At 47.1% G+C, this 22,831-nt stretch overlaps 1 protein-coding gene across 1 annotated transcript in view; it reads left to right on the plus strand.

The window, feature by feature from the left end:
• The window catches only part of SKAP1 (src kinase associated phosphoprotein 1), an 80,397-nt gene that overhangs the window by 15,426 nt on the left and 42,140 nt on the right, over positions 1-22,831 (plus strand). Inside the window, exons 2-5 of the mRNA XM_058820552.1 lie at positions 3,144-3,250; positions 4,287-4,392; positions 7,173-7,198; positions 13,055-13,162. Of these exons, the coding sequence (XP_058676535.1) occupies positions 3,144-3,250; positions 4,287-4,392; positions 7,173-7,198; positions 13,055-13,162 (347 nt within the window). The remainder of the gene's footprint in view (positions 1-3,143; positions 3,251-4,286; positions 4,393-7,172; positions 7,199-13,054; positions 13,163-22,831) is intronic.

Here is a 22,831-nt window from a genome sequence, read left to right on the forward strand (position 1 = left end):
CCATCCATCCCGTTCCTCCTTGGAAAAACCCGGCCTAACCCAGCCCATCCATCCAGTTCCTCCTTGGAAAAGCCTGGCCTAACCCAGCCCATCCATCCAGTTCCTCTTGGATAAACCCGGCCTAACCAGCCCATCCATCCTGTTCCTCTTGGAACAACCCGGCCTAACCCAGCCCATCCATCCTGTTCCTCTTGGATAAACCCGGCCTAACCCAGCCCATCCATCCAGTTCCTCTTGGATAAACCCGGCCTAACCCAGCCCATCCATCCCGTTCCTCTTGGGGATCCAGGCGTGGATAACCGCGCTCCTCCCACCGCCCCTTTTGGGGTAAATTCATCCCAAATGGGAATTCCCGCCCCGAGGTGTGCCCAGAACATTCCACAGCTCCTCCTCAACCTCTCCCTGCCCAATCCAGGGATTTCAGTGGCCCTGATATTCCCCTGATATTCCCGATATTCCCAACTGGAAATCTACCTCTTCCATTTTCCCCCAATATTCCAAATTTTCCTGGATCAGGGCTCTGCCTCTCCCATTTCCCCTCCAATATTCCCGATATTCCTGACTGAAGCACGGCTCTGCCTCTCCCAGTTTCCCCCTCATATTCCCAATGGGAATAGGGCTCTGTCTCTCTCATTATTCCCCCAATATTCCCGATATTCCTGACAGGAACAGGGCTCTGCCTCTCCCATTACTCCCCAATATTCCCAATAATCCCGACCGGAACAGGGCTCTGCCTCTCTCATTATTCCCCCAATATTCCCAATAATCCTGACAGGATCAGGGCTCTCCCTCTCCCATTACTGCCCAATATTCCCAATAATCCCGACAGGAACAGGGCTCTGCCTCTCTCATTATTCCCCCAATATTCCCGATAATCCCAACAGGAACAGGGCTCTGCCTCTCTCATTATTCCCCCAATATTCCCGATATTCCTGACAGGAACAGGGCTCTCCCTCTCCCATTATTCCCCAATATACCCAATAATCCTGACCTGAACAGGGCTCTGCCTCTCCCATTACTCCCCAATATTCTCGATATTCCAGACTGGAACAAGGCTCTGCCTCTCCTGTTTTACCCCTGATCTTCCAAATAGGAAAAGGGCTCTGCCTGTCCCGTTTCCCCCCCAGTATTCCCGACAGGATCAGGGCTCTCCCTCTCCCATTATTCCCCAATATCCCCAATTTTCCAGACTGGAACAGGGCTCTGCCTCTCCCATTATTCTCCCGATATTCCCGATAATCCTGACTGGAATAGGGAGGGCTCTGCCTCTCCCGTTTTCCCCAGCTCCGTTTCCATGGTTACGCCCAATCCCGCCTCCGTTTCCCGGGAAATTGAATTTCCAAGGGATTCCGGCAGGGCTCAAGCTCAGCCAGGCTGCGGGACCTGGGGGGATCCAGGCGGGAATTTCCTCCCGCGGGGAGGAGCTCGGAATCCAGAGTCCCCAAATTCGGGATGCTGCGGGACAGGGACGGCGCCAGGCTCCCCCCTCTCCTTCCCAGCTGACCCCAAATCCAAATTTGTGACCGTTCCAAAACCCAGAAATTGAAGTGAAAAAAAGGGAAAAGGAGAGCAAAAAGGAGAAAAAAAAACCCAAACAAATTTATTTCCCTGGAAATTGGGAAAATCCCTTTTCCTGAGACCCTACCTTGATATTTTTATTTTCTGTTATTTTTTATTTCCTGGCTTTAATTCCCTAAATCCCAGCTCAGGAGATCTTACCTGGCTGGGAGATTTGAGGAGAAAAATCCACATTTTTTCCTTCAAAAAAGGCTCAGAATTCCCTAAATCCTGGTTAGGAAACCCTACCCAGCTGGGAGATGTAAAGGGATGCACTGACAAGGAAAAATCCTAAATTTTCTCCCAAAAAAGCCTCACAACTCCCTACATCCCAGCCCTACCTGGCCAGGAGATTTGAGGAGCAGTTTTTGACAGGGAAAAATCCACATTTCACCCCAAAAAAACCCTCGAGGTCCCAAAAAGACCGAGGGGCAGCTCCTGTGATATTTTGATTTTCCATCTCCTGCCCTGGGCCCCCGAGCTTCATTTCCTGTGCTTTGAGGCTTCAGCATCCGCTGCAGAATCTCCATTTTGGGGCCGTTTCGTGCTAAAACCGAGCCCGTGCTGCAGCTGGGCCGAGCCAAACGAGGCAAAGGGGGAGGGACAAAACCCGGGTTTAAAATCCGGGCCAGAAACGGCTCAAAATGGGTGGGAAATGCTGGATGTGAAAGTCCCTGCTCTGGAAATGACGTGGCAGCCGCAGCTCCGAGGTTTTGGGTCCCAGACCTGGAGAATCCCCTGGTGCTCCCTCTGTCCCCAAAGAAAAACCCCAAAATCCCAAAATCCAGCTGGAAATTTTATGGGAAATCCATAAAATCCCCCTTCTTGAAAAATGGGATTTATAAGGGGCTGGCCCTGCAAATCTCAGCCCAAAACGGCCCCAAAAGGACCCTGGGGCTGCTTTGGGGTTTCTCCTTTGGCTCCACGACCCCAAATCCTGACCCCAAAATATCAGGACCCTCCTGGCACCTGCTCCTTGTCTGGTTTGTGGTGAGATTTAAAAAAAAAATTGGAGCTTTTTCCTTTATTTCTCAGAAAAAGGTGGCCCAAAACACCTGGGAGCACCTGGAAGAGCAGCTCTGGGTTTCCAGGAGTATTTCTATGTGGAAATTTCCAGGAATATTTTGCATATTTCCATGTGGAAATCTTCACATTTCCAGGAGTTTTCCCATCTTTTCCCCATCCCAGGCAATTATTTTCCAAATCCAACCTCTTTTCCACTCAGAAAACAGGAAAATGGGAGATTTCATCCCAGAACATCCCCCTTTTTTCCCCATGGGGATTTTTGGGGTGGAAAAACCCAGAGAAATCTCAATTTTGGGGGCAGGAACAGCCCCGGGAGGCTCCAGGTGAGCTCGGGGAGGAAATTCCAGCTGGGAATTCCAATTGGAGCTCCTTGGCCGCAGCCCAGCTTTTCCCACCTGGAATTTTTGGGATGGCCCAGCACGGCTGGGAACGGTCCCAGGGATCTGCTGGGGTTTCAAAGGAGGAGGAGCCCAAACCCCAAAGGTTCCTCCTCCTCCTCCTCCTCCTCCTCGTTTTTGGGGTGTCCCCGCCCTCGTGGCTTCCTCCTCGTCACCCCACAGCGATCGCGGCGCCGTGGGAAGGGATCCCAAGGATCCCAAGGATCCCGTGGATCCCATGGATGCCATGGATGCCCCGATCCCACAGGAGATTCAGCGGCTCCTGGAAGGTAACGGATCCTCCTCGCCCCCCCTCCTGCCCCATAAGGGAATCCTGCTGTGGGGTGGGGCTGGGAAGGGTTTGGGGGGGCTTCCCTGGGGTGGTTTGGGGTCCTCGGGTGTTGTGGGGCCTCCCTGGCCCTGACCCTGACCCCAAGGAGAATTTGGGACCTCCCCAATCCCGAGGAGAATCTAGGGCCTCCCTGTCCTCAACCCCAAAATTTGGAGGCTCTGGGGCCTCCCTGACCCCGAGGAGAATTTGGGGGGGTCATGGGACCTCCCTGATCCCAAAACTGTGGGCGCTGTGGACCCCACACTTGGAGGGTGCTGAGGAAGCAGCTGGAACCTTTTCAGTGGCTTTGGGGTTTCAGCTTTCATTTCCTGCTGCAGCAGCGCTGTGCTCATCCCTCCCTCAAAACACCCCAAAACATCATCCCTCCCTAAAACACCCCCAACTTCATCCCTCTGCCTCCAAAACACCCCAAAACCTTGTCACCCCCCTTCAAACACCCTAAAACTTCATCCTTCTTCTCCAAAACACCCCAAACTTCATCCCTCTGCCACCAAATCACCCTAAAACTTCATCCTTTTGCCTCAAAAACACCCCAAAACTTCAACCCTCCCCGAAACACCCCAAACCTCATCCCTTTCATGTGTCCCTGACTTACCCGGCCATTCCCAGATTTCCAGACCCTTCCCCTCTTCCTTGTCCCTTCCCACGGCCGCTTTCCCTCTCCAAGGCCGCATATCCTGATTTTCCCTTTCCCGTTCCCAGATTTCCTGAACCCTTTCCCATTCCCACATTTCCTAATTTTCCCATTCCCAGATTTCCTGAACCCTTTCCCTTTCTCGGATTTCCTGATTTTTCTGGCCATTCCCACATTTCCCGCCTCTTCCCGCGGCTGCTTTACCTCTCCAAGGCCGCGTATCCCTGATTTTTCCTTTCCTATATTTCCCAATTTTCCCATTCCCACATTTCCTGAACCCTTTCCCATTCCCATTTTCCCATTTTCCCATTTTCCCATTTTGCCCATTCCCGTTTTCCAGAGGCCGAGGATTTCCTGTGCCAGGCTTTGCGGGAGGAGCCGCTCAGCGCCCGGGCGCGGGACCAGGGCGCCGCCATCCTGCGCTCCCTGCAGCGCCTCCGCGCCAGGTGGGTTCCCCTGGATTTCCCGGAATTCCGGAACATTCCGGGCATCCCTCCCGCTGCAGGAATCCCCCCGTGGTTTGGAATTGTGTGGGTGTTCCAGGCTCGGGATTAATGGGAGAATTCTGGGGAGCTGTCGTTGTTTTGGGTGGATTTTGCCTGGTTAAGGATGGGGATTTTCCCCTCTTTTTATAAGGAAGGAGTTCTGGGATATTCCTGATTTATTCTCTATTTTCAGGATGGGGATTTTTCCCTCTTTTTATAAGGAAGGGGCTCTGGGGTATTCCTGATTTATTCCCTATTTTCAGGAATTTCCCCCCATCTTTTAAAGGAAGGAGTGCTGGGACATTCCAGATTTGTTCTACAATTTCAAGATTTTTGCCTAATTTTATTTTTATAAGGAAGAAGTTCTGGGATATTCCTGATTTATTCCCTAATTTCAGGAATTTCCCCCACTTTTTTTAAAGAAGGAATTTTTGGATGTTCCTGATTTACTCTCTAATTTCAGGATGGGGATTTTTCCCTCTTTTTTAAAGGAAGGAATTCTGGGATATTCCTGATTTATTCCTATTTTCAGGATGGGACTTTCCCCCCCTTTTTTAAGGAAGGAATTCTCTGATATTCCTGATTCATTCCGGATGGGGATTTTCTCCCCTCTTTTTCTTTTAAGGAAGGAATTTCTCATATTAATCCAAATTAAATTAATCCCATTTTCACCCCCTTTTATCCCTGAGCTCGCTCCCACCACTAATTCCATTTGGAGCCTTCTGGGTTGCTCCCTTCCGGAATTTTCCAGCCTTTCCCGGCCCGGCTGATGGAATTATCCCAATTTTCCCATCCATTTCCTCCTGGATCCATCATTAACCTGAAACCTGAGAGCCTCAGCTGAGCTGGAAAATGAGTTTAAATCCGTTCCTCTCCCGATGGGGAATTCCCAATCCCATTTTTCTGGCTCCCATTTTTTTTTCTCCTATTGGAAATCTTGTACATCATTGGTTTTTAAAAAATATTTATTTTCCCAGACATTAAAATCCTGGCTCCAAAGGTTCCACTCCACCCCATCCCTTGGGAATATTTAATTAATTAATGAGGAAAAACTGGGAATTTGATTGGAAGCAATGTGGATTTTATGGATCCGGGTCAGTGGGTTTGGATTTTGGGATTTTCCAGCTGCTCAAATCCCATTGAACCCAAATTTTTGCATTTTTGGAGTGTTGCAGGCCCAAAAATCCAAGTATATATTGTAAAATTGGGAAAAATAGGATTTGGGATGAAGTTTTCTGCAGGAAGGGGTGGGGGAAACACCAAATTTAGGTAAAATGTTGGGAAAAGGGCAAAATTCTGGGGAGGAACTTACTGGAAATCCAAAGGCTCCCAAAATCCGGCGTTTATGGGATTTATCCAAGGTTTCTGTTGGCAGAGGCAGAAATGAGCTCATGGCTCTTCCACATTCCCAAAAATCCTCTCCTCCCCCCATCCCTAATTCCATTTTATCCCAAATTTTCCTTCCCAGAGTAAAAATGATCCAACCATGGAATAAAGCCAAATCCTTGAGCTGAAATCAGATTTTTTTGCTGTTTTTTTATCCCAAAAAATGAGAAAAAGGCCGGAAAATCCAAGGTTTTTTTGGCCTTTTCCATCTGCCTCCACGGAGCTGCTTGGGCAGGGAACGGAACTCAATTTTCCCATTTTTTTTAGGCCATTTCCTGGGATTAAAAATGACAGAGGTCGGGAACAAAGCCCTGGTGCTTTCATGGAGCGGGAATTGCGAGTGACAGAAAATCATTCAGGAAATGTTGGCGCTAAAACGTGGCCGGGAAAAGCTCCTGAGGCAAAAATTCCCGGAAAAAAAAGAAAAAAAAAAGGGATTTTTGCTGCTCCTCTTTGTCCAGGAGGCAGAAATATCCCAAATTTTGGGAATGCTGGGGTTTTTGGGATTGGGGGAAACTCAGGGATCTCTTAGAGCTGATGTTTTTCTGTTTAAATGTTGGAGAATTGGGATTTTCCATGGAAATATTGGTATTAAAGGATAAAAAAAAAAAGGGAATGAAAAGCTGGAACTGCTTTCCCAGCTGCCCTCGTGTGGGGCTGGATTTTGGGGATTTTGGGATAAAATGGAGCAGCCACAGGATGGAGAAAAAATTCCTTGAGGAATTCGGGAAGCAGGCCCAAAAGCATCCTGAAAAATTCCCAATTTTTCCTCCAAAAGGCTCTTCCCAACCCAATATCCTGGGAAATTTTCTCCCTGTCCAAGAGCTCATCTTGGAACGGGCACTTTGTGCCTTATTCCCAACCCTCGGTGGGATTCCCAAATTTCCTGGTGCCGTTTCTGGATTAAAATGATTCCCAAGATTTTCCTGAAATGGGAGAGAGGAAAGAATCCTGATTTTTCATATTAAATCCTTTTTTTATTTTTATTTTTGGGAATGGGCAGAGCTTGGATCACCCTCCACTTGCTGGGAATGGGCTCAGTGAAAATCCTGGAATATTTTGGGCTTGGAAGTGACTTTGAAAGTATTTGAGGGGAAAAAGGTGGCTGGAATTTTTTGTGTTTGGAGAAGGATCTGCTCCAAGGGACGGAAATCCGTGGAATTAGGGTTGGGAAGGGTCTTAAATCCCATCCAGGGATTCTCCAGGGCTGGCCCATCCCGATTCCTCCTGGAATTCCCTGTGTTTCCCATTCCCTGGGTTCCCAGATTCTCCCATCCATCCCCATTTATTCAGACTGGAATGATCCTTGAGGAAAATCTGGGATTTTACGGCTCTTTTTCCCTTTGCTTTTTCAGGTACCACCCGGAATTCCCATCCCGAGGTGAGTCCAGCTGGGAAGGGTTGGACTGGGGGACGTTCCACGGGCCAAATTCCCAGGAAAAAGAGTTTTTATGGATGTGGGGGGCGATTATTGGGGTGGGAAAATTCCGCAGCAGGGATCCCATCCCAGAGAGCAAATCCCACAATTTCTGTGGCTCTGGCATCGATTCCCTGGGAAGTTTTCCAGAAACCCCAGGAATTCTGGGAATGGTTGGGATCCATGGGGATCTCCTGGAGTTCCACTGAGGTGGAAGCTACTGGAATAAAATCCCTTCCTGGCATTCCAACCTCTCCAATCCTTTATTGCAGGAATAAATCCCTTCCTGGCACTCCAGTCTATCCAATCCTTTACTCTGGGAATTAAATCCATTCCCAGTATTCCAACTCCTCCAATCCTTTATCCAGGAATAAATCCCTTTCTGCCATTCCAGTCTATCCAATCTTTTCCTTCAGGAATTAAACCCATTCCCAGAATTCCAACTCCTCCAGTCCTTTATTCCAGGAATAAATCCTTTTCCAGCATTCCAGTCCATCCAATCCTTTAACCAGGAATAAATCCATTCCCATCATTTCAACTCTTCCAATCCTTTAACTTCAGGAATAAATCGCTTCCCGGCATTCTAGCTCTTCCAATCCTTTATTCCAGGAATAAAATCACTTTCCAGAATTCCAACTCCTCCAGTCCTTCATTCCAAGAATAAATCCATTCCCAGCACTCCAACTCCTCCAATCCTTTATTCCAGGAATAAAATCCCTTCCTGCCATTCCTGCTCCTCCGATCCCTCCTTTCCCCAGAACAAATTCCAGCGCTTCCCTCCTGGCTCAGGGCTCGTTTCCAGCCCCTCCTGGCAAGGCCAGGAGCGCGGCAGCCTCGCAATTCCCGCCGGGAGCGGCGTTATCCCGTTCCAATCAGAGCCTCAGAGCTTTAATTGCTTCCCAAGCATTGTTTTCCCCGTGAATCCAGCAGCTGGCACCCTTTGGAAAAGTCCAACGGACAGCTGGGCGGAAAATTAACAAAAAAATGGGAGGGAGGGAAGATCCAGGCTCATCAAAGGCTCCAAATGAGGTTTTTAAATCAGGAAAGTTCATGGAATTTCAAGGGTGGAGGAGGAGGGAGCCTTTTGTTCCCTGGAATATTCTTTGGATGGAGTCGGAAGCTGAAGGAAAAGTAGGAAAATTGGGATGTGGGAGCGAGCAGGGATTTGGAATTCCTGCTGTGTCCACTGGGAATTTTAGTGGGAATGAGATCTTGGAGTGCCCAGGGAACGCCCGACCAGGTATCCCATGGGAAATTGGGAAAACAGGAAATTCCAGGGCCACATTTCCATCTCCGAGGGTCTTCAAGGAGAGGTTATGGAGTCACTCCAGAGTGTCCAAAAATCAGGGAACCAGGGAATGGTTTGGGTTGGAAGGAGCTTTTGGAAAGCGATGACTTTCCCCTTTATTCTGTAAAATTAATAAACCCAGATTTATTCGCACAGAGCTGATGACGATGCTTTTATTTTTCCGTCCAAAATTCATCCCATATGGTTTTCCCTGAACTGCTGAACAGCAGAATTCCTTCCTTAAAATATTCAGAAGCAGTCAAAACATAGAGGAGAGAGAGGATGGCTCTTCCATTTTAATGAAATTTGGGAAAATTGAGGCTCAAAAATGTGCGTTGGCAGGGGTTGGAGCCAGAACTCCTCTTGTTCCAGCTCTGTTCCTTAACCCCAGAAAATTCTCACCTCCTGGAGACAGGAATAATCAATAGGAATGGGATTAATTATGATTTAAAAATTGGGAGCATTGTTAATTAAAAGGATTCATTAACAAAGAGAAAATCAGAGTAGGCCCTCAGGCCTCAGTAGGCCTCCGTAGGCCTTGCCTGCTAGTAGGCCTGGTTTAGGCGATATTTTTATAAATTTTTTGCCTCATTTTTTGGCGTAACTTTTTTGGGGATTATTTAGTCTTCCTTTTATCCATTTTCTGATCCCTTTTTTTCACTCTGCCTTGGAACAAAACTCCATTCTGCTGGAGTCGCGGCCCAGCCGCTGTCATGTCCATCCCTGTCCACTCCCTTCAGGAAAAATCCCAAAATAATCCCAAAAAAATCCAAAAAAAAGCCCAAACCCAGATGTTTGAAACCCTTTTTCCTCTAAAACCCCAAATCCAGGGAGCCACAGCTGCCTGGCAGCCGGAACCTCACGTTTCCCCAACCCTCTCCCCGCCGCCGCCTTTTTGCTCCGCGTAGTTATGACAAGGCCAAGTAGCAAATCATTAAAACAACAAAAAAAACCCCAAAATTCCCTTTTTTTGCTGCAAAGATCCCCTTTGAAGCCAAGCCGGAGTGTCCGGGAATTAATGGAGTGCTGGGTGATTTTAAGAAGTTTTATTTATAAAAAGCCCTTTTTGCCTCATGCCAGGAGGCTCCGGCTTTGCTGAGCTGGGCTCAGGCTCCCAAACCCGGCTTAGATTTATGAAGTGTTTGGGGAAAAGCAGGAAAAAACCTTCGGGATTGACGAGATTTGGAAGGAGTTGTTCAAATCTCCAGCCCTGGAATTCCCCCGTTTATAAACACCCAAACTCTGGCCCGGGAGATGTCAAAACACGGGCGAGATGGAAAGAAAAAAAAAATTATTTTTAGAATTATATATATTAGATATATTCTTTATTCTATATTCTATATCATATAGATATATATTCAAATTATATGTAAATATATATTTTATATATAATAAAACATTTAACATAATATATATTTTATAAATATATAATATAGTGTATATATTTTGTATATTATATAGATATCTATATATATTCTATATATACTCTATATATATATAGACTTATTTATTCCGTGTAGAATTATTTATTAATTATTGCCCCCTCCATAGAATTATTAATTAATTACTAACCTGGAATTCTGCCTAATTACTAATTAATTATTTCCCAGTTGCACTTGGAGTTTTATAGAATTATTTATTAATTATTGCTCAGTTTTCCCTGAAATTCTGCCTGATTATTAATTAGTTATTGCTTCACTTGGAGTTTTACAGAATTATTAATTAATTATTACCCGTTCTGTAGAATTATTTTGGTAGGAGGCCTTGTGAAGGCCCCAAGTTTGGGAGGAGTAGCATTTAATTAATTAATTAATTAATTATCCTCACCTGAGATTCTTCCCAATGGAAACATCCCCTCCTGCTTCCCAAAAATCAGTAAATATTATTAATACTTTCCAGGTTATTCCCCTTTTTTTTGTATCCAGGAATAATTTAACCCCTGAGCTGCTGAATTTCCTTTGGGATTATTCTCCCCACCCCAAAACTTCAGCTTTCCCTCTTCATTCCACCCTAAACTTTGACCCACTGCAGGATTGCCAAGATTGGAATATTTGAAATTATTCCCCCCTCTCCATGAGCCCAAAATCCGCTGCTTTTTCCTCCCCATCCTTTCCTGGGATTGGCTTTGTGTATTCCCAAGAAATTCCTAATTTTTTCCCCCCCATCCTTTCCTGGGATTATTACTTTCAGGTTTTGGATATTCCCAAGGAATTCCATGTTTTCCCCGTGCCTGGGGGAGGGGATGGCAGCGAAATTCCAGCGGCGCATTCCCGGTGCCGCTGCCTTGCAGCCCGACCTGCTGGGCGCTGGCAATCACTGCAAGCTCCAGCAGCTCCGTCCCAAAAAAAATCCCAAAAAAGCCTGGATCCCAAAGATTTTTCCCTTTTCTTGGCATTTTTAGATGCCGGGAATTCGCTTTATTATGTATAATTAAAAAAAAAAAACATCCAAAAATGATAATGGGGGAGGAAATGAGGCTTGGAGCGGATTCTGGGTCCGGCAGCTCAGTGTGGAAATTTGGGAATTTTGGGAAATTTGGGAAATCGGCTCCTTACAGATATGGGGAGGAATTTCTGGGATTTCTGGGTGGGATCGCATCCCAAAAAACCGAAAGGTGATGGACCGATTTGGGTTTATATGGGATTTTTTTGGGATGATTGTGGTGGGGTAAGCTGGGGATAGATGGAATGGGAAAATAGGGTTTGAAGGCAAAAAAAAAAGGATTTTAAGGTAAAAAATCTGGATTTGAATGTAAAAAATTGGGGATTTCACTTCCGCTCCTCATAAAATCCCACCCGGAGCTCTCCTGGCATTGATTTTTCCAGGGATTTAAGAGACGTTTAATGAAGCTCTGGGCACCTGATCAAGCCAAGGAAATTTAATTGCCATTCCCATAAAAAGCTGCGGGAAATGAAGGGTTTTTCCTGTCATCCATGGAAATTGTTTGTTTTTTCCTGGGATTCATTAATTCCCTTTATTTATCCCTCCATGAGAAGCAGCAAATCAGGATTTTTTTATGGAAAAAGTGGGAGAAATCCTCAGGATGCCAATCCAAATGGAAAAACGACGGGATTGGGTTTTTACGGAACATGGGCTGTGGAGTTTTGGGTTGTTCCTGAAGGAATATTCCGGAATATTCTGGAATATTCCCAGTGTTGAGAAGCAGCTCTGTTCTCATGGATTTGAGCAGTGCTTGAAACCACCCGCAAAAATGGGAATTATTAATGTTGGATCATTTTATAGCCCAGCTTTATTTGGGTAGATTTTGGGATTTGGGGAATTCCCAGTTTCCCATCCTGAAAAAACCCCAATTTATGGCAATAACCCTCTTGGATATTCCACATTTGGGAATTTTCTGGATCTGTGTCTGATCCCTCTGGGAATTTTCCCATTTGGAGCCTTGCTCCTGTTCCCAAGTGCCCCGAGGAGCCTCTGGAAAAGTGGGATTTTTTTTTTTTTTTCTCATTATCCCCAAAAAATCCCACACCTGGACCTGAAGGAATTCCTTTGATCCTGAAGGAATATTCCGGAATATTCCAGAATATTCCCAGTGTGAAGCAGCTCCGTTCCTGTGGATTTGAGCAGCGCTTGGAACCACCCATAAAAATGGGAATTATCAATGTTGGATCTTTTTATGATCCCACTTATTTTTTTAAATTATTCCCATTTTTTTTCCCTAAAAACGGGGATTATTGATGCTGGATCATTTTATATCCCACCCTGGTTTGGAAAACGCAGGAGGAGCAGCTGGAAATTCTTTTTGGGGCTGTTTGGAGGGCGCTGAGTGAGGAGCAGCTGCCCCCGCTCCCTTATCGGCCCCGCTCTGTCCTGAACAAATATTGAATTAAAAACCTCCAAATGTTGAATTGAAAACATTTTTAATACCAAATTAAAAATCTTTTATCGCCGCCGGGTTTTTGTTAAGAGGGATCTCAGCACCGGGCACTGAGCGGCCTCTCCAGAAAATCCGAGAGCAGCAGGAAAATTCCCTGGAAAATTCAATATGAGGTTAATTTCAGGAGCGGAAAGATCCTTTCCACACCCTGGATTGGGTAATTTGTTTGAGGAAATCCAGGTTTTTATCTCCCTTTCCCTGTAAATTTATATGGAAAATCCATGGCTTTATCCTTTTCCCTGTAAATTTATACAGAAAATCCATGTTTTTGTCCTTTTTCCTGTAAAGTTTTATAGGAAATCCATGTTTTTATCCTTTTCCTGTCTCTCTCGAAGAATTTCCAAGCCCTTCTTCCCTAAAATCCTAGGAAATTCCCCATTTTAGTGGAAATCTTTATTTTTCACCTGGATTTATGGCAAGGTTACAACCTGAGGACAGGGACACGGATTTGGGTTTGCCTCTGGCATTCCCAGGTTTTTCCAGCGGGAATTCCCTGACCCTAAAACCCCTGAAACCCCACAAAAATCAGTTCGAATTTTGGAGGGAACCAGAAGGAAATGCGGATATTTGGGGTTAGGAATTCCTAAATTCCCCAAATTTTCCCCAAATTCAGCCTCTCCTGGTCGCTCCCATCCAGGAGCGGATGAGCACGACGGACACGACGGCTCCAGGGAAAATCCCAGCTGGAATTTCGGCCCTTCCCGGGTTCCTCGGGCCCCATTCCCCACAGAATACCCAGATGAGGGTGAGTCGCTGATTTTTTGGGGAATTCTGGAAAATTTCTTTGAATGCTGGAATGTCGCTGAAGTTTCTTGGAATTCTTGGGATTTTATCTTCTGGAGAAGATAAAAGATAAACCCAGAATCCTTTGGGTTTTCCATGCATCCACCCCAGAATTTGGGAGGGGATTTTGGGGTTTTTTAGTGCTTCATCCATTCCCACTAAATGCGAAAATCCTGGATAATATTCCTGAAATAATATTCCTGAAATTCCAGCTATTCCTTGCTTACCTTGCTGCTGGTTTCTTTGGGACTGACTGTGTGGCTTTTCCCACCTCCGGAATTCCCAACTTTCCTAAATCCTGCTTTTCATGGGAACAGGTTGGATTTGGGATGGTGTCTCCCAAAAAACCCAGGAATTTCACGGGAACAGGTTGGATTCGGGATGTGTTGCCCAAAAATCCCGGGAATTTTGGAGGTGGAGGAATTTGGATTGGGGAAAATCCCCTGGGATGGGATTGTCCTGGCTTGGATTCCTCCTGGGAATTGATCCCTTGGGATATTGATCCATCCCATTGGGCATTGATTGATTGATTGATTGGGATATCTATTTATTCTATTTATATTGATCAAGGCCTTTGGATGTTGATTTATCCTCTTGGTTATTGATCAACCCCTTCGGATATTCCTCTGTTTCCTTCCAGTATTGATTTATCCTGTTGGATATGGTTTTATCCCTTTGGATATTGATCAGTCCCTTTGGGTGTTGATCAATCTTTGGGTATTGATTAATTGCTTTGGATATTGATTTATCCTATTGGATATTCATTTATCCCTTGGGATATTGTTTGATCTGTTTGGATATTCCCTTATTTCTGTTGCTCAGTGAATATTGGGGTGTGTCCGTGTTTTTGGGGGGATTTTTGGGATTGTCAGGGAATATTGGGGTGTTTCTGTGTTTATTGGGGGATTTTGGGGCCGTCCATGGATATTTGGGGGTGTCCGGAGGTGTCACTGGATCCTGGGGGATGTCCGTGTGTCTTGGGGGGTATTTGGGGATGCCAATGGATTTTTGGGGCTGTCAGGGAATATTTGGGGTGTCCGTGTGTCTGGGGGGGTCTCTCTGTGTCTGTCAGGGGCTCTTTGGGGTTATTTCAATGATTTGGGGTTATTTCAATGATTTGGAGTTGTTTGCATGATTTGGGGTTACTCATTAGTACCTGCCCGTGGCTGTTGGGGTCTGTTCAGGTGGATTTGGGGTTTTTGGAATCAATTGGGGTCTATTTTGTGGTTTTAGGGTCTATTTTGTGTTATTTTTTTTTTTTTGTTTTAGTGTCTGTTTGGGGTTATTTCCATGTATTTAGGGTTTATTTGGGGTTATTTGGTGGGTTTGATGTCTGTTTGGGGTTGTTTGGTGTTTTCAGGTGTTATTTGGGGTTATTTGATGGTTTTAGGGTTTGTTTGGGGTTAATTGGTGTATTTAAGGTTTATTTGGGGTTACTTGGTGGTTTTAGGGTCTAATTGGGGTTATCTCGATGTATTTAGGGTTTATTTGTGGTTATTTGGTATTTTTAGCGTTTAAATGGGGTTATTTGGTGTATTTAGGGTTTATTTGGGGTTATTTGGTGTATTGAGAGTTAATTTGGGGTTATTTGGCGTTTTCAGGGTTTATTTGGGGGTCCCGCGGTCTCTCCGGGCGCGGCGGCGGCTCCGGAATTCTGCAGCGCCCCCGTGTGGGGCCGGCCGGGAACGCGCGGGGTCGGGAGCGCGCCCGGGGACGCGCATTGGGAACGGGAACGGGAACGCGCATTGGGAACGGGTGTTGGGACCAGGCTTTGGGAAGGCGCCCGGCCAGGATCACGCACAGGCGCCGCTTCTGCCTCTCGTTTTTTCCCCAAATCCCATCAAAGAACCCAAACCCAGCCCCCAAATCCTCCCCCAAACCCCAAATCCCCCCACAAACACATCCCAAACAAATCCCATCCACAAACTCATCCCAAATAAACCAATCCCACACCACAGACACGTCCCATCCATCGGGACTGTTTTGGGGTTGGGATTGTTGATTTGGGGTCAGGATTCATTATTTGGGCTTGGGATTGATGATCTGGGTTTGGGATTGATGATTTGGGCTCTGGATTGGAGATTTGGGTCGGGATTGATGATTTGGGGTTGAGATTGGTGATTTGGGGTTGGGATTGATTTAGGGCTGCGACTGATTTGGGGTCAGGATTGATCTAGGGTCAGGTTTCTCCCCTCACTGTGGCACCTTCCCAGCCAGGAACCCGTTGGATTTGCACAGATTTTTTGGGATTTTTCCTCATTTTCCTGGCCTGGATAATCCCAAGAACCTTCAGCAGCCCCAAGAGGTGCAGGAGGGAAGGACTGAGCTGGATTTAGGGAATTTTATCCTTTGGATCCCATTTATCCCTTGGATGCTGCTGTGGGGTCCAGGTGGTTTGACTCAGAAACCCCAGAATGGTTTGGGATGGAAAAAAACCCAAAAATCCCCCAAATCCAACCCCGTGCCGTGGACAGGGATATCTCCCACCGGAGACAACCATCCCAAATCCCCCAGACACCTCCTGATTAATTAATTAATCATTAATTCATTCATTCATTAATCATTTGAAGGGAGCTGCTCCACAGAGGATCAAAGCCATAAAACCCCCAAAAAATCCCCTGGAATTTGGGGGAGAAACGGGAAGTTTACTTTATTGGGGAACTGATGGCTTTTGGGATTTTTCCAGTGCTGATTTTAGGGCCGGGAGGCACCGGAAGCCAGGGAGGAGCAGATTTAGGGCAGGGGAAGTCCCGGTGCTCTCTGAACTCCCTCCAAAAGCGGGGAAGGGCTGCGGAATCCCCGATAAACACCTGATGCATGGGGTGCCATGGGGGAGCGGCCGCGGGGCCGGTGGCAGCCCTGAAAACCCTTTAAACCATTCCAAACCCCCAAAAATATCCTTGGAAATGGTTCAGAACTCTCTAAAACCTTTTAAAACAGTTCAAAACTCTCTAAAACCCTTCAAAACCTTCTAAAACCCTTTAAAATAATTTAAAATAGTTCAAAACTGTCTAAAACCCTTTAAACACTTCCAAACCCCAAAAAATATCTTTGGAAATGGTTCAGAACTCTCTAAAACCCTTCAAAACCTTCTAAAACCCTTTAAAATAATTTAAAATAGTTCCAAACTCTCTAAAACCCTTTAAACCCTTCCAAACCCTCAAAAATATCCTTGGAAATGTTTCAAAACTCTCTAAAACCCTTTAAAAACCTTTAAAACTCTTTAAAACCTTCAAAGCCCCTTAAAATCCTTTAAAATAGTTCTAAACTCTCTAAAACCCTTCTAAACCTGAAAAAATATCCTTGCAAATGGTTCAAAACTACCTAAAATCCTTCAGAAACATTCAAAACCCTTTCAAATATTTTAAAATCCTTCAAAACCCTCTAAAATCCTTCAAAACCCTTTAAAATATTTTAAAATCATTCAAAACCCTTGAAAATAGTTCAAAACAAATCCCATTTTCCCCCTCCCCAATAAAACAAATCCAATTTTTTCCCCCTTCCCATATAAACAAATCCCATTTTAATTTTCCATCCCCTGTAAACCAAATCCCATTTTTTTCCCTTTTTCCTTTCCCCTCCGCTGTCCCCTGCCCTTATCCCCCCGATATTTGCATTCCCACCTCATTTAGTCTCGGGATTAATGAGCTGTTTACCCGGCTCAGATAAAACCGGGCCTAAACCCCGGCCTAACCCCAGAGCCCCATTTATCACCCTGGCCTTTGTCTGGGGCCGCTTTGGGGGAATTCCTCGGGAATTTTTGTCCCTCCCCAGGAAATCCCAGGATTTTCCCGAGCCTGGGGTGGACTTGTTCATTTTTAATTAATTTTTTATTTTGTTAAAGCTTGGTTTTGTTCCTTTTTGAGGTTTTTTGCCTCAAAGTTTTCCCCCTCCCTGAGTTTCTGCTGCAGGGAAATCGAGGTCAAATTTGGGAATTTCTTGATGGCAATTCCTGAAAAATTCCATTTGGTTTGAGGGGGAAAATTCCCTCGTCCCACTCAACCTGGGAAAATCTTGGGGAAAAACCCACGGAAAATGGAAGATTTTAATTTGGTTTTTGGATTAGAGTTGGGATAAATGGATCAAAACCCCGATCCCAGCCCCATTCCCAATCCCTGACCCCGACCTTGGGAACAGCAGCCAAGGCCAGAAAAAAAATCCCAGGGATGGGATCAGGGTTGGGTCAAGTTTAGGATCCGGCTTTTCCTTCCCATCCCCCTTTTCCCATCCCCCTTTTCATTTCCAATCCCCCTTTTCCTGCTTTTCCCTCCATCATCCCTTAGAAAACAGCCACAAAAATCCCATTTTCCAGGGAATTTTGGGCATCTTTTTTAAAAAAACTTTTTTATATAATATCCCAGATTTCCTGCTTTTCCCTTCCATCATCCTTTCTTCCAAGGAATTTTGGCTCCCGTTTTTTCTTTAATATTTATTAAATAACATCCCAAATTTTCTGCTTTTCCATTCCATCATCCCTTAAAAACAGTTACAAAAATCCTTTTCTCCAGAGAATTTTGGGCATCTTTTTAAAAAAAAATATTTAACATAATATCCCAGATTTGCTGCTTTTCCCTTTAATTATCCATTCTTCTAAGGAATTTTGGATCCCCTGTTTTAAAAAATATATTTTATATAATAGCCCAGATTTGCTGCTTTTCCTTTTAATTATCTCTTCTTCTAAGGAATTTTGATCCTCTTTTTAAAAAAATATTGTTTATATAACATCCCAGATTTTCTGCTTTTCCTTTCCATCTTCCCTTCCTCCAGGGAAATTTGAACCCCCTTTTTAAAAAAATATCTTCTAAATCATATCCCAGATTTTCTGCTTTTCCCCTCCACCATCCCTTCTTCCAAGGAATTTTAGTTCTCATTTTTTCTTAAATAATATCCCAGATTTTCTGCTTATCTCCTCCACCATTCCTTAAAAACAGCCAGAAAATCCCATTTTCCTGGGAATTTGGGGCATCTTTTTTTTTTAATATTTTATATGTAATATCCCAAATTTCCTGCATTTCCCTTCCACCGTCCCTTAAAAAACAGACCACAAAAAGCCCTTTTTCCAGGGAATTTTAGGCATTTTAAAAAACCCCAAAAATTATATACAATATCTCAGATTTCCTTCTTTTCCTTTCCACCATCCCACAAAAAAAAGAGGAATTTTTTGGCCATAAACTCCGGATTTGCTGGGTTGCCTCATCCCACCCCCCACGCCGCAATTCCCATTATCCCTTCGGAATATTCCGGACTTTCTTCAAGGGCTCCAGGAGCCACCTCGTGGCCACCTCGTGGCAGCTTCTGCCGAGGTAGGAGCCCCAGGAAGGGTGGAAATTCCAGCCTGGGAACGGGAACGGGATCCATCCCTCAGCAGAATCCCGGGAAAACCTCGGGGACATCAACGCTGGAAATTCTCATTATCCTCCCAAATTCACCCTGGATCGGGAAAAACACCGAGGGAAAAACATAAAAAATTCCGGAGGGAGGGTGAGGAATTAAAAGCGGGTTTTTAAAGCTGGGTAGAAACAGCAGAAGGGATTTTCGGGCGGGATTAATCAGATTATTAATAAATATTAATTGAGCCCCCGCTCCCTGCGGACATCTGTTTGCATCCATTGGGCGGCGGCTCCCGGCGGGGCTCAATGGGATTTATCTGGATTTTCTATGCATGGCTTGCTGGGAATGGAAATAAATCGGGAAGCGGCCACGCCGGGGCCGTATTGGTTTTTCCTGGGATGCCTGAACTTTTCACCCCGGGGGTCGGAGCGGTCGCGCGCTGACCCCGCTGCCCCCGGCTGGTGCGGCCGCGGCTCCGAGGGGGTCACCTTGCAGCCATGGCAACGGCGGCCATGGACCGGCCATGGAACGGCCATGGATCAGGCATGGAACAGCCATGGAACAGCCATGGAACAGTCGTGGAACAGCCATGGAACAGTCATGGATCAGCCATGGATCAGCCATGGAACGGCCATGGATCAGTCATGGAACAGCCGTGGATCAGCCGTGGATCAGCCATGGCAACGGCGGCCATGGATCAGCCACGGATGGGCCATGGATCAGCCATGGATCAGCCATGGATCAGCAGTGGATCAGTCATGGATTGGTCATGGATCAGCCATGGAACAGTCATGGATCAGCCATGGAACAGCCATGGATCGGCCATGGATGAACCATGGAACAGTCATGGATCGGCCAAGGATCAGCCATGGATGAGCCATGGAACAGCCATGGAACAGTCGTGGATCACCCATAGAACAGCCATGGAATAGCCATGGATCAGTCATGGATTGGCCATGGTAACGGCGGCCATGGAACAGCCATGGATCGGCCAAGGATCGGCCAAGGATGGGACCGGCTGCGGGGTCTGGGCTGGGGGAGTTGGGGTTCTTCCATCTGGGAAGGGTTTTTGGGGTGTTGGGGGTCGTTCCCGGGGAGGTTTTGGTGGTTTTGGGGTAGTGGTGATGATGGTGGGGAGGGATGGGGGAAAGGGGTGGGGAAAAGAGGGAATGGGAAAAGGAAAAAAGGGATTGAGAAAGAGGAGTGGGAAAAGAGGGGATTCATTCCCATCCTGAGATTCCACAGGAGAAGCTGGAGGTTTGGGATGGAGTTCGGTGAGGAATCTGCCTCAGAACACCAAGAGAGGTCTGGGAAAGGTCAATTCACCTTACCCTTTCCCCTTTTCCCTCTCCCTTTTCCCTTTTCCCATTTCCATTTCCCTTCCCCTTCCCTTTTTCCTTTTCCCCTTTCCCCTTTTCCCTTTTTCCCCTTTTTCCTCTCCCTTTTCCCATTTCCATTTCCCTTCCCTTTTTCCTTTTCCCTTTCCCCTTTTCCCCTTTTCCCCTTTTCCCCTTTTCCCCTTTTCCCCTTTTCCCCTTTTCCCCATTCCTCCTTTCCCTTTTCCCCCTTTTCCCCCTTTTTCCCTTTTCCCCCTTTTCCCCCTTTTCCCCTTTCCCCCCTTTTTCCCTTTTCCCCCTTTCCCTTTTTCCCTTTGGGGTGACCCCAGCTCCCCCCTATCCCAGACCTGGCCTCATTCCCCATTTTTGACCTTGGGGGATTCCCAGGGGAATTGCCGGGGTTATTTTGGGACCGGGGCCGTGCCCTGTCCCTGTCCGTGTCCACAAAGGGATTTCCCTCACTCCCACACCTGCCCCATTGTTTTCCCGGGTTTTGGTGTCCAAAGGGCCTGGATGGAAATTCCAGCGGCCGGGAGCAGCTGTGGAAGCGCTCAGCCCGCTCCGAACAATGGGAATGCAAATCCGGCCAAAGGCCTCGGGCAGGCTCCTCACCCATCCCAGCCTGGGGCTCAAACTGGGACCTCTGGGTCCGTGGTGGGGCCTTTGGGGATGGGAGGAGGAGGAGGAGGAGGCTGAGGATCAGGATGAAGGTCAGGATGAAGATCAGGGTCAGGGTGAGGATCAGGGTGAGGATGAGGAGGGGGAGGAGGAGGAAGAGGAGGCAGCTGAGGGTCAGGATCAGGGTGAGGATCAGGATGAGGTCGACGATCAAGGTGAGGATGAAGATCAGGACCAAGGTGACGATGAGGATCAAGGTGAAGATGAAGATCAGGATCAGGATGAGGATGAGGAGGTTGAGGATCAGGGTCAGGATGAAGATCAGGATGAGGAGGAGGAGGAGGAAGAGGAGGCAGCTGAGGATCAGGATCGGGGTGAAGATGAGGATGAGGATGAGGATGAAGATGAAGATGAGGGTGAGGATGAGCCAGAGCTGGGCTCCATCTCCACCATCCCCGACCCTGCAGGGATCCAGATCTCTCCCCTGTTCCCGCACATTTCTCCCAACCCTTTCCCTATTTCCCACCAGCTCCTGCCTCACCCAAACACGAAAATCCCAAATTTCCCCCGGCACTGGGACCCCGCGGGTGAAACCAGCCTGGGTGAAACGAGCGCGGCTCCGCGATCCCAGCCGCGTTTGCCGGGCGGGAAGGGGGAGAGGAGCGGGAGCGGGAGCCCAGCCGCGCTCCCCGAGCTGTTTGCAGAGCCCTCGGAAAAAGGGAAAACAATGCGATTAATTTTCTGCAGCGCAATCATGCAGAGATTTAATAAGCAGCCAAAGGTAGGATCCATCTGTAAGGAACGCGCCGCCTGCTCCATTACTCCTCTCCTGCCATTTTTTTTCCTTCCCAAACCTTAATTAATTGAGGGGAAAAAAAAAAAAAGAGAGAGAGAAAAAAAAAAAAGAGGGAATTGTTTATTAAAGTGGGAACAGGCTCTCGGCTCTGTCTCTGCGCAGCTCTGGTTCAAAAGTTCACCCAATTCCCCCAAGGCTCGTCCGTGTGTGTGTTTGGAATCGGGGCCGTGCCTGCGCCTCTCCCTCATTCCCAGATTTCCTCGCTTCCCTGCTCCCGCACGCATTCCCAAAAAGGTGCCGCGCCTTAAAAAAAACCCTAAAAATTAATTTTGGGGTTGTTTTATTCCCTCTGGAATGTTCTGTGGGGGAGATTTTTCTTCTTTCTCTCCCTGCTCGTCCTTTATCCAGCTTGGATTGGGAAGGGAAAGGCGATTCCGGAGCAGGGCTGGAATGGGATAAACGGGAAGGGATGGGGGCGGAATCCACAGGTGGGTCCGGGTGGGAAGCGCCGACCACAGAAGGGTTGGGAATGTGGGATACCCGTGGGGAATGTGGGAATTTGGGATACCCATGGGAAATGTGGGAATTTGGGATACCCATGGTCAGTGTGTGGCCAAGAGAGGATTTCCGTGGAAAGCAGAGGGTTGGGAATGTGGGATATCTGTGGGATATCCGCTCCAGAATTCCCTCTGGGAATTTTCCTGCCTCAATGTCGCCCTCTCCTTGAATCCCCGGCTCGCTCCATCCTCCCTCCCTGGATGTTCTTGGAATTCTGCTGTCTCTGCCCAAAATAAGTGGGAGTTTTTTTGGGCTGTGGCCATGGAGGAATCAGTGTTAATGTGCCAAAACTCCCTGGTTTTGCTCCTGGTAAAGTTCCAGGCTGGGATCCCTGGCTCAGCCCCTCCCGGCCTGGCTGTATCTGTTTGTCCTGGCCAGGTCACCCTGTCCCGGCTGTGTCCATTTGTCCTGGCCAGGTCACTCTGTCCTGGCTGCCCCACTGCCCTCCCACTCCTCCTTCCCTCCATTCCATGTTTTTCCTGCTTTTTTTCCCTCTGATCCCCTGAAGTCAGGCAGGATCACGGCCTGGGAAACCCGGAGCTGGAAGGAGGGGCTTGGGGTGGGTCAGGTGAACATTCCAGAACCCTGGAATGGTTTGGGGTGGAAAGTACACATTAAACCCCATCCAGTCCCATCCGGGGACAATTCCCGTTATCCCAGGCTGGGACAATTCCAGGGATGGGACAATTCCAGGGATGGGACAGCCCCGGATCCCCTGGGAATTCCATCCCTGATGGGAGCCCCACCACGAGGAGCAGCTCATCCAAGGACACGAATCCAGGAGCGGGAGAAGGAGCTGGGGTTTTCCATGGAATCCCCGATCTCGTTTGTCCCAGGACAGGGAGGATCTGTCCCTTTCCACCTGCCACAGAAACGCTCGGGAAACTCAGGGCTGGGCGAGGAAAAACCTTGGAGAACAGGAAGGAGGGGAGGGGAAAAGCCAAAAAATGACACAGGGATTTCCTGAGGGGGATCTGGGTCTTCTGAGTCC

The sequence above is a fragment of the Ammospiza caudacuta genome, chromosome 27 (genome assembly GCF_027887145.1).
Source record: "Ammospiza caudacuta isolate bAmmCau1 chromosome 27, bAmmCau1.pri, whole genome shotgun sequence".
In the NCBI taxonomy this organism is placed as follows: domain Eukaryota; kingdom Metazoa; phylum Chordata; class Aves; order Passeriformes; family Passerellidae; genus Ammospiza; species Ammospiza caudacuta.